Source organism: Heterocephalus glaber, unplaced genomic scaffold, assembly GCF_053883595.1.
Source record: "Heterocephalus glaber isolate CG9 unplaced genomic scaffold, H.glaber_assembly_v1.0 deba00001429, whole genome shotgun sequence".
NCBI classification, from domain to species: domain Eukaryota; kingdom Metazoa; phylum Chordata; class Mammalia; order Rodentia; family Bathyergidae; genus Heterocephalus; species Heterocephalus glaber.
In genome coordinates, this window is record NW_028258294.1 from 1,029,687 (window position 1) to 1,045,411 (window position 15,725).

The 15,725-nt window shown below is 39.2% G+C and overlaps 1 protein-coding gene and 1 long non-coding RNA gene across 44 annotated transcripts in view; one reads left to right on the forward strand and one right to left on the reverse strand.

Annotated features, from left to right (window-relative positions):
- LOC110346369 (uncharacterized) overlaps nucleotides 1–15,725 on the forward strand; it is an 87,027-nt gene that overhangs the window by 13,854 nt on the left and 57,448 nt on the right. The window contains exon 1 of one of the 2 annotated variants that reach the window (XR_015451544.1): nucleotides 10,973–11,348. The exons of the other annotated variant lie outside the window; for it this stretch is intronic. This is a non-coding gene — a long non-coding RNA (uncharacterized LOC110346369). Of the gene's footprint in view, nucleotides 1–10,972; nucleotides 11,349–15,725 lie in introns of those variants that run through there. 2 annotated transcript variants of the gene reach the window in all.
- Dlg2 (discs large MAGUK scaffold protein 2) overlaps nucleotides 4,357–15,725 on the reverse strand; it is a 2,046,311-nt gene continuing 2,034,942 nt past the window's right edge. For all 42 annotated transcript variants that reach the window (XM_087212053.1, XM_087212052.1, XM_087212046.1 and 39 more), the window contains 3 exons: nucleotides 15,399–15,508; nucleotides 10,719–10,810; nucleotides 4,357–9,012 (listed from right to left, as the gene is read on the reverse strand). In XM_087212053.1, the coding sequence (XP_087068179.1) occupies nucleotides 8,906–9,012; nucleotides 10,719–10,810; nucleotides 15,399–15,508 (309 nt within the window). In that variant the 3' untranslated portion in view covers nucleotides 4,357–8,905. The remainder of the gene's footprint in view (nucleotides 9,013–10,718; nucleotides 10,811–15,398; nucleotides 15,509–15,725) is intronic.

Consider the following 15,725-nt stretch of genomic DNA (forward strand, 5'->3'; position numbering starts at 1 on the left):
ACTTCAGGTACTCTTTCTTCTGTTGACCTAGTGCAGTGGTGGCAAACCTATAGCATGCATGTTATGTTTTTTCTTTTTTTGGTACTGGGGATCAAACTCAGGACCTTGCACTCGTGAGGCAGGTGGTGGAAGCACTAAGCTAAATCCCTGGCTCTTGTGTTTTTTCTTTTAAGAAAAAAGATGTGATTGTATGTGTTATTTTTCTAAACTAAAACCTCAGTATTCAGGTTTCATTGCACTGTTGGGACTTTGTAATAAATAAGTGGATTTTGAGTTACAATTTGGGCACTTGTCTCTAACATGTTTGCCATCACTAATCTAGTCTGTTGTGGAAGATTTCAGTTATATTTTATTTTTATTGCACTGATGTTTTTAGTGCAAGATTTTGGTTACTTCTTTTTAAATTATTTTTGTTGAAGTTTCCATTCATATCTTGAAATTTTTTCTCATTTTTCATACTTTTCTATATTGCTTCTCACTGAGTTTCCTTAGGATCATTATTTTTTGAAAAAAATTTGAAGCCTTTCATAGATTTCCTTTTGTGGAGAATTTTGGAGTGTCATATTTCTTTTTATGTTTCTTTTGTCCTTATGTTGATGTCTATGCATTTGCTTTGATGCTGCCTCTTCTAATTTTATGGAGTAGCTTTTATAGGAAAAGAAGTTTTGTTTAGATGATATATAGAATATCAGTTGTGCTTTGGCCTTGGTTATAGGTCAGCTCAAAAATGTTACCCCAGTGTGATTTCTTCAGCTTTGAGTAATATCAGCAGTATCTATGCATGCTTCAGTAGTCTAGACTCTGTGGTTCTTGAGGTAGTTGTATGACTTTACGGTTGTATGACATAGGCTTCCACAGGTATATTTCCTCTTATATCAGAGAAGCAAGTACTAATGGCACTGGGGCTTGTGGTAATGGCTGCCATGGTCTCTGTGGTGCAGTATGTGCCTAAGTCCCTTAGGGCAAGTGCAGGTGATACCAGTGCTTGTGATGCCAGCAGTTAGAGTCCCTGAGTCATAGGATGTGAAGGAGTGTCCCTAGGGCACTCAGGATGAATGCAGGAGGTGCCTGGGACCGTCGTATGAGTAGCTAAAGTTATTGAGCCACAGGATGTGATAGGAACTTTTCCCGGTCCTGTAGGATGAGCACAAGTGATGCTGAGGTCTGTGGCCTTGGTAATGGTGGACTCAAGCTTGTGGAATACAAAGAGGACCTTCCTGAAATCTAGAGGTGGAAAGGTATGTGACTCTGGGGCTTGTAGAACAGGTAGTTACTTTCTTAGAGCTGTGGAACCCAGATGATACCTTTTGCAGGTTCCAAGGGACATGTATGAGTGATACCAGGGCCTTTGGCACCAGAAGCTGTATTCCTGAGTCCAAGAGTGGAGACTTTCCTAGGTCCCACAGGTTGAGCAAGGGTAATGCCAAGATTAGAAATAGATAGAAATGTCCCTCGTGCACATGGGGTAAATCCCAGGAGGGCTGAGACTTCTGTTGGATTTGGACGAGGCCTAATGGTTTCAAGGAACAGGCTTGGGTCATGGAGGGGCTTTTTGCAACTAGAGGTGTGGACTGGGGAGATCTTCCAAATTCCTATGGGTCAGTGCAGGGAATACAGGATTTGAGGCACTGAAAGCCACAGTTCTGGAGCTTTGGGAAGTATTTTGATACCTTTCTCAGCTCCAGACAGATGAGTGAAGCCAAGACTTTTGCACCAGCAGGTTCAATCCCAGGGATGTGGACTAGGGAAGAGATCATCTCAAGCTCCCATTGAAGGGACCTGGACTGTGGTTATGGCAGCTGTTGGACCTGAATCTGCAGTATGTTGACAGGGCTGTCCTCTGCTATGTGTGGTGTACACAGACCCAAGGCTTCTGGAAGCATCAGGTGTCTGGCTGCTAGTCTCTAAGGCAGGATGGTGTCTAGTAGTGGCTGTTGTAATAGCTTGTGTGAGGCCTAATATGATTTCCTGCTTTGGAGTAAAGCAGTAGCCCTTAGACCAGCCCATATCCCAACTGGATTTAAAGCCTCAATGGCTGTGGTTTCTCCTGCAGTTAGGACTGCAGGGCTGGACACTGTAGTACTTTCTTTTTTTGTTTTTTGTTTTTTGTTGGTACCGGGGATCGAACTTGGGACCTTGCACTTGCGAGGTAGGCGGCGGAACCACTGAGTTAAATCCCCGGCCCTTGTTAGTACTTTTTTGTACACCTTGTCTTAGCAGTGTGGAGTCCCCCTTCACCTGGGGGTGAAGTTGAAATTTACTTTGTTTTTTTTTCTAGGTTGCCTTTCTGACCCTCCGTGGTATTTAGGGTTCCCACTGTTTCTTGTGGATTTCCAGAGTTCAGTCACTGTCCTAAAAATACAGTTTGAGTATTTGAGCAGTTTAGACCAGTTAAATGCTATTGATGTGTCAGTTATGGTTGTGAAGTATGTTGCAAATCATTTGTGCTCTGATGATTACAGTGACAGAACCATCAAAGTTAACCACAGTGAGTGTTCCTATTTGTATTCTAGTATGTGGGAGCAAAGGGAATGGAGACAGCAGGCATAGTTTACTTGCAGCTGATGTATCTCCTACTCAGTCAGGCATGAAAATAGGGTGAAAGTTCTGATGTTTGCTTTAACAGTGCTGGAGGGCCCCTGATATGGGAAAGATGGCCTTTGTCACATGACAGTTTGCCAGGAGATGGGCACTGAGCTCATATCACAAATCAGATTCTCTTATATTTTCCTTTATTATCCCCAGACTTTAGTGAAGTTTGTCCACCTATTCTTTTTTCCCAACTGTGCAAAGGGGAATTAGAACAAGGTCTGGACTTTGGTTGTAACATTAGAAGGGAGATAGGTCAGTTTGATGACGGTAGTGGTGTCTTCTGAGATATTCCTAAGAGAGAAGTGAGTCACAGAGAACCAAAACTGGGGTTATGAGGCCTGGCAGTCCTGATGCATAGAGGACATCCTCTCCTGAAAATCTTAAAGATGGGGCCTGGTGGTGTTTAGAAAAAGCTGATTGTTTCCTCTACAAATGTTCCTTAGCTTTGTGCTATAGTGGGGCTTTTCAGTTCTGCATGGGATATCTGGTCATACAAAGACTACATAGATCAGTGATGGTGAATCTTTCAGAGCTTTCAATGCTAACAACCAGTCGACTGAGGCACACATGCCATAGTTTCTCCACCAGTGCTATAGATCATAGCTGCATTCTTTAGGTTCAGAGGTGTGTGGTTGTTTGTAGCTTTTGTAACATCTGCTTAAAAATAGTTACATAGAAATGAAATAGGGCCCAAGGAAAAGTCAAAGGCTCTTCTAGTCTTTTCATTCCTCTGAATAAATATACCCATTATTGAAGCAAATGTGGCTTTTGTGTAGTGCTACCATTATATTAAACCAGGTGAAAATGTATAAATATTAAATTGTATAATTGTTGACATTTTCGGTCTGCTTTGGTCTTCCAGCCTCGGTGTCTAAAACTGAGGGTCTTGGTTCACTGCCAAACACAAGGGACAGCCTCAGTCATAGCGGCTGGAATGGTATGACTGAGTCTGATGATTCGCAAATGGCTGATCCAGTTGTAACATTGGTTATTATGAAGGATGTTTCAAAGTGATTGCTGCGATGACAACTTTTTGCCCCTCCTTGGGAGGAATTTGTTTTGGTCCTCCAGCTTTTAGACCTGTGCTAAGTGTATGACAGAGCAGCTGTTTATCTTGAAGAATTTAGGGATGACAGATCCAAATTCCCAAACTTGACATTTCTTGTGTGTTCAGATCTTTGGAGCTGGTATATTTTGTGATCCCAATATAGATAATGGGAGCAAAGACATACAATGACACTGCCTCCTCCAACTGCCTTTTTTGATATCAGGTAAGAAAAAAAAATTATTCATAGTATTTTCTATAATCTCACATTTTTGACACTGGGAAATTTCTTTTCCCTGTATACATGTGTCTTTAAAAGCCTATCTTTTACTACACTGGTAACTTTTGGTAAAAATTGTGATTAAAAGTAGATGAGAAGATAACCAAATATTTAAAAATATGCAAAAACACCACTTTCAGTTCTTCTCAACAGTGCCAATATTTCTCAGAGCAAACCTACCTTAACTGCATTTAGGCTCGGAAATCAGACAAATTTGATAAAAATAGAAAGAAGTTCTATTCTTTATGAAATAAGACAAATTATGCTTTGGGAGAATATAATTTGCTATGAAGTATAAAATGTTTTAATATTTATATTTTATAATAAAACTATGACATGTTTATAAACACTCTATTAAGCATTTTTACAATGGGGGCCACTGCTGACATCTGGAAACGCAATAAATATTCACAGACACACTGAGTATGAAATATACATCTTGATTTTATAATCGTGTGTGCTTTATTTTTTACACAAATGGAATGAAAGTGTTGAATATTTACACTTAACAGGAGTGTAAGCTGTGCAGTGTCTCTGTAAACTCTAGCCCAGGCAAGGAGCGATTCCCCCATCTCCCATCCTGCACTGCAGCTCGATGAAGAAACATCCTGTCAGAAGCACAAAATTGTCATATTAAAAGGATCTAACAGGTACAACCGGGTGCACTCAGAAGTTAAGACACACTTAGGAAACACAAATTCAAAAAGGAGAGAAGAAAAGTTTGCCATCCCTTTGGGAGTTGACCTTGCCACTTGGCTGTCTGTCTTCATGAGTTGATAGGGAGATACAGTACTGTACTTTATTTTTAGCTGATCATTGTCTGAATTATCTGTCTTAGCTTGTCTTCAGCTGCTACAGGAAACTGCACAGCTGTACAAGAAATGATTTCTGAAGCACAGATTTCAGTGAGGAAGGATATTTACAAACTGGTGTGTATGTGTGTGTTTCCAACCACATTCATTCACACCTAATGAAATATGTGTATACATGATATGCATACCATATATACCACCCATACACATAAGTAAAATGTATATCCACAGACTTCTGGTGGGAGTCTCCTGGCAAATCAGTTGTCACCGGAGGTACTCCACATGCTTTAGGGAATTGATCTTTTTTTTTCCCCTATGAGTGACAAATTAGTACAATAAATTTAGGAACACTGGTCTGAGTCTTTGACTTAAATAATTTTGTAGGAATTTTAGGCAGGACCAAGACAGGAAAAGAGATGTCATTTCACCAACAAGTCCATTCAATCTCACCAGAGCAGTCACCAGCCAAAAAGCAAAGGAGGTTCACATGAAAATGGAAAAAAGTAAGTAGGAAAAAAATCTCTCTCCAAACCAAGGCGATGGCATGGCTTTAATGAGAAGAGGTTTGCCATCAGAATAATTGGGGCCAGAGTCTGCCTGTGTTGAAAGGAAGTGTCCTCAGAGCCTTGAGTGATGTTGGGAGTGAGCTCCTGGAGGACCAGGTTTGAGGCAGAGCTGCCCAGGTGCCGACAGAGCCATAGCACATGCATCCTCGCTGCCAGGGCAGCGGTGCAGGCTCGCTCTGGGAGGCTGCTGGAGCTGGTCCAGGTCAGGGCCTCATGCTCAGCTTTGCTTTCTAGGCTGAGTAGGTAAAGTGGTGACCCCAAATCTTTTTGTCATTAGTCCAGAGTATGGACATGCTGTCTGAATCAGCCACGAGCCCTTTATAGAAAAAAAAAGATTAAGGAGTTGGATATGTAGGAGATAGTCAGATATGGAGGAAGAGAGGAGAGGACAGGAAAGGAGAAAGAAAAAAAACAGAGCAACAAGAGACTGAGACTAAAGGAGAGATGGACAAAGAAAGAAAGGGGAGGGTATAAAGGATTATGGGGAAAAATCCACAACTCATGAAAGATAAAAAGAGGGGGCCAAAAAGAGGGATGGAATGAGACACAAGTAGAAGGAGAGCAATGGAAAAGAACAAGAAGAAAAAAAGGTGAAATCCAGAGGTGTGAAGAAAGATTTTTCCTCTGGCCCAGGTTTCCTAAAGGGCTGGCAGTAGGATCTCAGACAGCTCACAGAGGCACCTGAGTGCAGCTTCGTAAAGATGGACTTGCCAAGCAGAATAGCCAACCCAAGAATTTGGGGCTGGAAGAAAAGGCCTGCAAATAAATCGCTGACAAATCCTGTGGGCTGAGAGCAAAAAACAAATATCCCAGCAATTGGCTGGCAAGTTAGATTTAGATTTTGGTAAAGCTGTGACCCCCATGGTGCTACACATTGTACCAGAGCATGAAAAATAGCACCAGTGACACGATCTGGCACTTTTCTGAAAGGGCCCAGCGTGTGAAGGTGACATTGCGCCCCCAGCAAGCCTTCAGATTGGAGAGAGCTCCGGACAAAGTTTGCAGTGTTAGCACCAGTCTGGCCCCAGGCTCCAAGTACATTTGCACCAGATATAATCTGGGTAACTTTCATGCCATTTCCATACAAGTCATCATATTTACTGTAAAATACACCAGCTCACTGGAGCCACGGAGACCTCAACATTGGGAAGCGCAAGACAACACAACAAATGGAGGTGTGTATTCTATAGGAAAAGACCCTCTCACCAATTTGCTTGGTGACTCCTCAAGCAAATATATATGTATATATATTTATATAAATCTACATAAAAATCAGTGCAAATGCCGATTCTAATCTGGAAGCATCTACACTAGGAAAATAAATAAGTATATTACTACAAAACCAAGGGTTGGTGGTTCAATTTGATTGTACTTAGCCACGGCAATACTATTAAATGGAAAGCACGTCACACGACCCGAGAAAATGTCTACTCATTAATGACAGTCCTCTAAATAAACAGTTGCATGCTCTGTTGAGAAACCAAAGAAGTTATCATGGTGGCCTAAAAATAGAGCTGGGATCAGGAATGGCATTCTGGTGGCAGAAAACTGGGAGCAATACTGAGGAATGTTGGCCTTGACCTGAAACTGGAGAGCTGCAGATATGGACGCATCTTTAACATTTTGAGCACTCTAAGGACTCTGGAAATTTAGCTTTCATTAGAGGGAAAATGCACTGCTAGCCCTTCCATTGGCATGGCAAAGGCAGTCTCAAGAATTTAGGTAGATCCATAATGTTGCATTTCTGTGTTTGTTTTGGTGACTGCAGACAATGGTAGTGTAAGATGAACAACCCTTGTTTTTGGAAAGAGACTGATTTTTGAGCTCCAGTGTTCTCACTGTGAAGTAGCCCCACTCTGATGGCTCTGTCTTTTGTTCTCCTACTCCAGCCTACATGCTGGTTTGCTGCACAGTGTGGCAGAATCCCTGCCAGGTCTTGGTGTACCCCAGAAATAAGGCGATGGGGCTTAATCTGGGAATGTATAAAACCCAGAATTGAGTGGTTATTAATATCACTGAAAAGTCTCTCTTTAACATCTTGGGCAAAACCAATGCTGATGTCACTATCAGCTCTAAAGTGGGAAACTTACTGTTCTGTTTCAGTTTATAGGCTTTAGGAGGTTTCTTTTTTGACTCATCATTATAATTGTTAAAAAATAAACTTGGTCCAGGTGCAGCCTTGAGGAAGGCAATTCCATCGGTTGAGCTCAAAAGTCATAAATTGTCTTTCTTTATGGTTCTCTTTGCTCTATAGCCTGAAACAAAAAGTCTGCACCCCTCACCCCCCAACTAAATACTTTTCTCTCTTTTCCTCAAAGATACAGTACATCTTGGGACAGATCTCCTGTGGCTCTAATACCAACTCTGGATATTACAAAGCTCTCTACTCTGTGGAACAAAAAAAGAATGATTCTAATTACTCATAGTTGGCCAGAATACTAAATGATCCTTTAAGAATTTTATGCAAGTTACTAGAAACAAAGTTATCAAACTATCTGCATGGTAGGGCCAGGTTATTTAATCAGAGAAAAACAAAAATTTCCTTTAAGTCATTGCATGAATTTATGTCTAAAGAGCCATCAGTTTAAAAATGCATTAACCAAATGTCTTCCAAAAATATCCATGAGGGCAACTCATTAAGGGATGTGCTCTGTAAGAGTGTGTTGCTAGTGCGCAAGGGAGATCATGGGAGATAAGTGAGGGAGAAGTCTGTGTCAGACTTGGAAGGAACTTAGATGCTGTTAATGGATCATTGGCAACAAAAAGGAGAGTGCAACTTTCATTTCTTGAATTTGATCATCTGCTGATAGTGCATACATTAAATCTTTCAGTTAATTAGTCTTTACAAAATGTTTCACAAAACTTTTTTAACCTATAGAAATTGTTTCTATACATTTAATATATTTTTATTGTATAAATTATTCTCATCTTTAGTGCCTTCTTTCATTTTATAAATGGCAAAATAGACAATCAACAATCATAAAGCTAACCCCAGGTAGAATCCCCTCCTCTCAGTAAGGTTAGTCTCCATACACTTGTGAATTTTATGAAATGCTCATTTTTGGAGATGCCAGTCAATGCAACTACACAAATATCCTTCCCTGATAGTATGTTGTCTCCAAAAGGACTCCTTTCTTTTTCCTTGTTTCCTTTGCTTGTTAAGAAATCAAAGGATGTGCATAGTTATAAAATTCAAAGTGTACCAATTATAGATGTGGGTAATGGTAAGGTTGGTGAGGTTCGAGTGCTGGCAACTTTTCTTAAAGCAAAAAACACAGAGAGCTCAGCAGCTAAATCAGCTCTGGACATCTGCTGGGGTGAGGAGATTGCCCATGTCTTGGGCAGAAAGCCTGTCAGAGGTTCATCCCTACACCTGGAACTCTGAGCAAATCGTAGCCTTTCTGCGTACTGCAATGTCTTTTCTGTCCCACCCTGTGGCCCCTCCGTTTCCTTCATGGCTTCACACAGTTTGTGTTGTACATTCATAAGAATTCACATTGACTGCAAAAACATAAATGCAACAAAAACATAAAAGCCTCCAAGTAGTATATTATATATATTTTGTTCTTCTAAATGCTCTTCTGTCATTGTCAGAGACGCAGTAGCTAAATTATAACTTTTCCTTTGAGGGAATCCAGATGAAAGGCCCAGATTGCTCTTCAATAACAAGCTTGCATTGGTTATATATATCTTCTAAGGTGTCTCCTTGGACAATAGCTGTAACAAAAGCAAACAAACCCAGAGTCAGGCATCATTGCCTGGCTGGTGAAGAACAGTTAGCACTCCTACAACGAACACTCATATCAGTGACAGACAACTCATCGGGAAGCTTACTCTCACTTTTCCTTAGAGCAGAAAATTCACATAAGCAAGGTCATATCAGTGATTTTTAAAAAATGCTTCCAGTGCATGTCCTAGATCAGTAATAAATATATCACAGTCTTTGTACTTTGTACATCTGTTTGTAGTTGTAGACAATGCATAATTCATTTATTTAACAACTATTTTGTGGGTGCCTATTTTGAGACAGGCAGAAAGCACTGACCAGTTTTCAGGTTGGGAGCTCCCTGTTTAGTAGAGAGCTGTCCATAAAGTCTCTATGCTTTGCTTATTTTTTGGCAGAGACAGAAGTTTAGATAGAGGAAATAATAAAGGGTTTTAGAGGAAACTTAGTTAATACCTCTAATCCCAAAAACCATTAAGAGGAAATTATCCCATTTATCCTCTAACTAATCTGGTAAATTGAGATTTTACCATATAGAGCTGTTTATACTGAGAATACCTGAGGGGTACTACTTGTAAGAAACATATATAAATGGAAGCATAAACTGCTAAATTGTGAATTAGCTAATACACCAAAGCACTTGGAATAGATTTAAGTACATTATCTCTATTGAACAAAAGCTATGTTGTAGGTAGATCTCCAAAATATGTCGGTACTGTTCATAACTCTAAAGCTTAGAAATAAATTGCTATTGAAACATTGTTTAGGTTTTCAAAAACTGTCCTCAGACTATATCAGTTATAATATTCCTGAATATAAATCACTGGTCAGAATATACATTGTTTTGATTTTCCTACCTGGATGTTCTTTTGAGATAAACCGTAACTTGCATTTTAGTTATTAGAATCTCTAACATTATCCAATTAAAAATATTTACAAACTGCTATGCCATTGACATTTTCCATATTCTGAGTAAGATAAAAATAAAATATTTAATTTGATACCAGATAATTCAGGAGGAAAGTTCTTGTTTTTAAACCAGTGAAAAATCACTTGTAAGGCAAATTCCACAAAGTTTGGTTAATGTCTGGGTTTAATCAGTGTTCCATGAATAGAGAGATCAGGATATCCAAAAAACAAATTATTCTTTTATTCCCAATCTTCATGTTTCCCAAGAAACATTTAAAAAGGAAATAAAAAGTTTTGCATTGAGACTTCTCATAGAATTAACTAAAACACAGGAGAGTGCGTGTGGTTCAAGTGTTACTGATGGGAAGACAGACTCAAGTTTGTCCAGGCTGAGAATGAAGGCCCTGAGATTGCTGCTCAAGACCACCTGCTCTGGACACTGCCGTCTTGAGCCCTAACAGCTTATTTTCAAGATTTCTGTTGCTATCGGGGAGATAGTTTAACGAGATAGCAATGCCTAAAATCTCCTTAATAGCAGGAGATAATTCAGGGGCATCTGCCACTCATGGTTTTTGGTCAGGTCAGAGGGAACCTGGGAACTCGCTGAATCTGAACTCAGAGGAGAGAGAACCCAGAGCTCTGAATCAAATAGGTGAGGCAGAACACAGATACATAAAACAAATATTAGGGATTCTCAACAGGGAGATTTTACCAGGCCTGGAGTCCTCTCTATGCGAAATATCAGACAGTTTATCGCCTTCCTCATAATACCAGGCTAAGGAGAACTTACCTGTAAAATATTCTCCAAATTCTTGCTCTAGCTTAATTGCTCGATCATAAGTTTTCTTGGCTTGTTCCTCTGTTAGACGCTTATTCATCTCCCTGGGAAAATGAGAGTTTTGGTTTTAGAACACAAAAGGAACATACCAAATCTTTAAAAATGAAAATGCATGCCAAAACAGAATCCAAAGGAGGAATAGTTTAATCTTATCTGTAGTTTCCGAGCCTTTATTTAGGACTCCACTTTGTTGGACCAGTTCTAGCTGCCAGGGAGCTTTCTCGAGGGCCCCATTGGACCAAAGCTGAATCTATCTCTGTAGGATTTACTGGTCTGGTCTGGTTCCTCTTTTGTCCCCTGCAGTGCCCTGGAGTAGGGCTAAGCTTCCTCCATGGCAGGCTCTAGGGTATTTGCTCACCTGCCCCTTGAGTGCTCATCTGTCCCTTGAGGCTTCTACTTTTCTAGCATAAATGGTCCTATTTCTTTATTCTCTTATGAGATATGCTTTCTAAATTCAAACTCTCCTGCATAACTTCATGAGATTTTATTCTAGCATATTTTATCCTGTCTTAAATGTGGGACATAGAATTGAAGGAAATGTTCCAGAGATGGTCAGAGGCAGGAAGAGGGACAGAAGGAAAGGTAAGTATATCTTGGCTCCCTGGGCCTTGTCACATCTGAGAGACTAGACTTGCCTGTTCTCTCAGGCACTGATTTTGCAAAAAGCTCTAATTTCTTGCCTTCTTCCTGTTCCCCAAGGGATACAGTTTACCCTCTATGCACATTTTCCAAAGAATTACAGAAAATAGAGAAGGCCCATTAGTATCTCTGAGGCCAAGGAGGTGTTCTGCTCTGCTGCAGCTCTTGCTATTTAACTTTTGCAAGTGTAGAGGCATGCCTATTGCAACAAGGGCCGTGAACTACTGTTTTTATAACCAGATGAGAAATGAAAGATCTGCTGATGGAGAAATGAATTAAAATAGACATAGAATGGAATGAATGTGCCAGAACCAAAATATTTTCAAGTAGACTATAACAAAGTAACTTAGTCAAATAGTGAGCCAGGATAAAGGAGCTTGATATAAAATATTTTCTAGTATAATTAATAGGCAAAAGGGTGCAGTTGGATAGAAATAATTATTTCTAATGTTCTAAAGCACAGTCGGAGAAATATGTATGGCATGGCAACAATTAATTGGATATTATAAAATAGTGTATACAGTGAATTTTTTATGTTTCTAATATAGAGAAATGATGTAGGTGTAAAGTGATATATACCAGTTACTCTGATCTGATCATTGCACACACTATTCATGTGCCAAAAATTCACGTGATACTCCATGCTATGTATAATTACTATATGTCAAAAACAAAACAATAAAATAAACTCTAATACCTGCTTTGTTTATGATAGGAGAATGAGCTGTAAAGGAGTTATGCCTAGAATTATCTGTCTTTTTCTGTCAACAACTGCTTTATCAACTGTGTATAAATGTTTAATCATTGTAAGATTATTTTAAACCTAACCTAGTCTCAAGGACATACCAAGGTAAGAGAGAAATGGACAGTTCTCTAATTCTAAGACCCAGTTTACTGATTTTCAACCAATGGTAGCTTTATTCTCCCATGACCTCTAGGTGTTAAAGTCCAGCCAAATGCAGATATTTTGGTTGGCCCATCAGAATGCCTCATAGGTGCATGCAGAATTTCTGAAAGCATTACTGCCTTGTATGCCACTTAGAAAGCCAAAGATTGGGGTCTAGAACACCTGATATTAGTCAACCCATTTTCTCATGCAAGTTTGTGATATGTACCCATAATCCCATTTCATCAGGAGGCTGAGGCAGGAGGATTGCAAACTGGATGCCAGTATGGCAACTTGGCAAGACCTTGTCTTCAAACCAAATTTTAAAAAGGGGGTGGGTGTTGGGTATGTAGCTTAGTGCTACAGCATTTGCCTAGCTAGCATGCATGAGGTCCTGGGTTCAGTATCTAGTACTATCAAAAACAAACCTCCCCCATATCTTTGTTATACATGCCCTTGATTTTATGCTTCTCTGAAGAATCAGTTATGTATGTGCTAATATGCTCTGTGGTTTGATGTGGACACTGCACTTGAGAAATGTGTTTGATGATGTATTACTGTCTAAATGTGACAGCTGCCATGCTTTGGTTCCAGCTGACCTAGCGTTCACTTCTTCCTGGGGAATGGGCAATTCATGCCAACTCTGCTCCTGAAGAAAAAGCCTCAGAAAAGAGTGAACCGTAAACATATGCAGCATTAGTAATGAGATCACACTGGTCTGACTGTCATCATTGCTGCCCTTGAGACCCATGGATAAAGCTCCAGCACATTATGTCAGATTCATTGTGCAATCCAGCCTTCAGAATGTTTAATTTCTCCTTGGTGATAAGTAGCTGTGTCAGTGCCTGAAAGCAAAACTAAGTAAGTCATCTGATAGTTGTGGAAGGAAGTAGGCTCTCTCCTACTAAGCACCAGTTGGGACTGACTCCCAACATCCTACTGGACCAAATGTGCCACTGCTGTTGCTCTCTGAGGCCTCCCTTCCTTAGGAACCCATTTATCTCATTATGTATTTATGATGTGAAGACTCATTTTTCTGAAATAGAACTTTAAGATGCTATTCTCAAGAGGCGAGGGCCATTTTTCTACTCTTCTTATTAATGTTAGTATTACGTCTAATACTTGTATCACGTAGCTTATTAGTGCTATGTAGGTGACTCTTCAGAGAAGCATAAAATCAAGGGCAAATATAAAATAGATGCTCTTTTTGGGATTATTACTGGGGATTGAATCCATCACTTCACACATTCTAGGCAAGTGCTCTGCCACTTCACCCTTTTAAATTTTATTTTGAAACAAGGTCTTGCTAAGCCTTTACAGATTATAAATCACTTGATGAAATGTGCGGTTGCTTAACTCACTTTGTGCAATGCCCAACACAGTTTAATATATTCTATTGGAGGTAATAATACTTAAATTATTTTATCATCAATACATGTTTTCAAATGCCAATCATGGGAAAAGTTCTTTAGTATAGTTTAATACCTAACTTCAGTGTAATTTAATGCCTAAATTTAAAGGTAATAGCAGTGACCTCCCAATTGTATTTCCTCATCCTGGTAAAAGGGACTAAGAAATAAAATTATTTATGGGAATATATTCTGCTTTTATATCATTGGCAATTTCCCCAGAGAACAAATACGTATATAACTTAATTCTTTCAGTCTGCCATTCCAGCTACTGCAGTTAGCTGTGCTTTTTCATCCTTAGAAGATACCAGAACAGAACAAGTAGCTGATATCTCAGTTTTGCCTTTGAGATTAAATAATTTCCCCCTTCTTTGGTTCTTCTATGAACATGGTTTTCCAATATATACCCTCTGGTTCACTTTTGAACCCTGTCAGTACCCTCTTAAGGCCTAAATGGAAGCAGTATTTGAGCAAATCTAAAATAACAGACACACTGGCATTACCTATGGCATTCTTGTGAAAAGGTGCTGCTTTGCATTTTATAAAGGTAAAATGACGTCAATCCTTTAAAAGAGAATAACTTTATATCTTTTATAGTAGTAATAACTATTTATTTATTCTACCAAAGATTGAAGAACGTCTCATTCATGACTTTGTTGTTTAACCTTTACATTAGCTCTCTATGGTATTTATTAATTTCCAGTGTAGAGGTGAGGAACTAAGTCTCAGGGAGGTTAAGCAATTTGCCCAGTTATGGTAACTGATCATGGGCAAAGCAAAGAACCAAACCTAGCCCAAACAATTTTCAAATCTCTGCTTGTGACCTCTTTGTTCTGCTACCATTACCTACTGTAGTTTCACTTTGTGTGGGCGTTGACTTTATGACTTTATGGTCAAATGATAAATATCTGCTCAGTTTGTTTACTGATTTATCACCTTTTTGTTTTGGTACCGGGGATTGAACCTTGGGACCTTACATTTGTGAGGCAGGCGGTGGCACCACTGAGCTAAACCCCTGGCCCCTTGTTTACTAATTTTTGAAGGAAGGAAAATAAGAAAAATCTGAGTCATAAAATTTCCTGTTTTTATCAGAATTCTATTACATGACAAAGTAAAATGCTGAGGGAAAAAGACTAAAATATTGTCCACTCCCTCTATTAAAAAATCCACCTGTTTAAAAAGAGATTTACCTATTAAATTGGTCCCAGAAGTAAGAGATAATTCAAAGAAGACTTGTCTCTTACTGTTTGGAAAACCAAACTAAAAAAACAAAAACCAAAAAACCCACAAAAACCCAAACCACATAACAAAACAAAACCCCCCAAATCAAACCAAGCTACTCACAAAACAACAAAGAATCAAAACTAAAAACAACTAGTGAAATAAGAATCAAGAAACATCAGTGAAAGGCTGAGGATTTAGCTCAGTGGTTCCACTGCCTGCCTTGGAAGTGCGAGGTCCTGAGTTTGATACCTGGTACCACAAACGAAACAAAACAAAAATATCAGTGAAGATATTTTAATGAATAACTTATATCCCTAAGTGCAAAAATTTATATTTTCAAAAAATGGAATGTTTAAAAATTAACAATGGCATTTCCTATTTGTAAGCATTTGTGACAAAGACCTATTGACAGTTTGCTGTGTAATATGGAAAAAGGCATGAGCTGGATGAGGCGCTCCAGTCCCCTTTACTTACATCAGAGGTTCCAGAGACTTGGGCTTTATAAAGATGGCAATGGGATAGAGCTGGGCAACTTGTAACCGCTTGATAGCATTTCCTGATACATCAAGTATACAGTGTTTGCCCTGGTAGAAAGAGAAGAAAAATATGGGGTTAATTCTGAAAGAATGGTCAAAATGTCTCTGTTTTATGTCAAATGCCATACCATTTTAGTTATTATGGCTCTAGTATGTCTGAAAATTAGGTTCTGGGATGCCTCCAGATTTGTTTTTTTGTTCAAGATTACTTTGGCTATTTGAAGTCTTTTGTGTTTCCATATGAATTTTTTTTCTAGTTCTATGA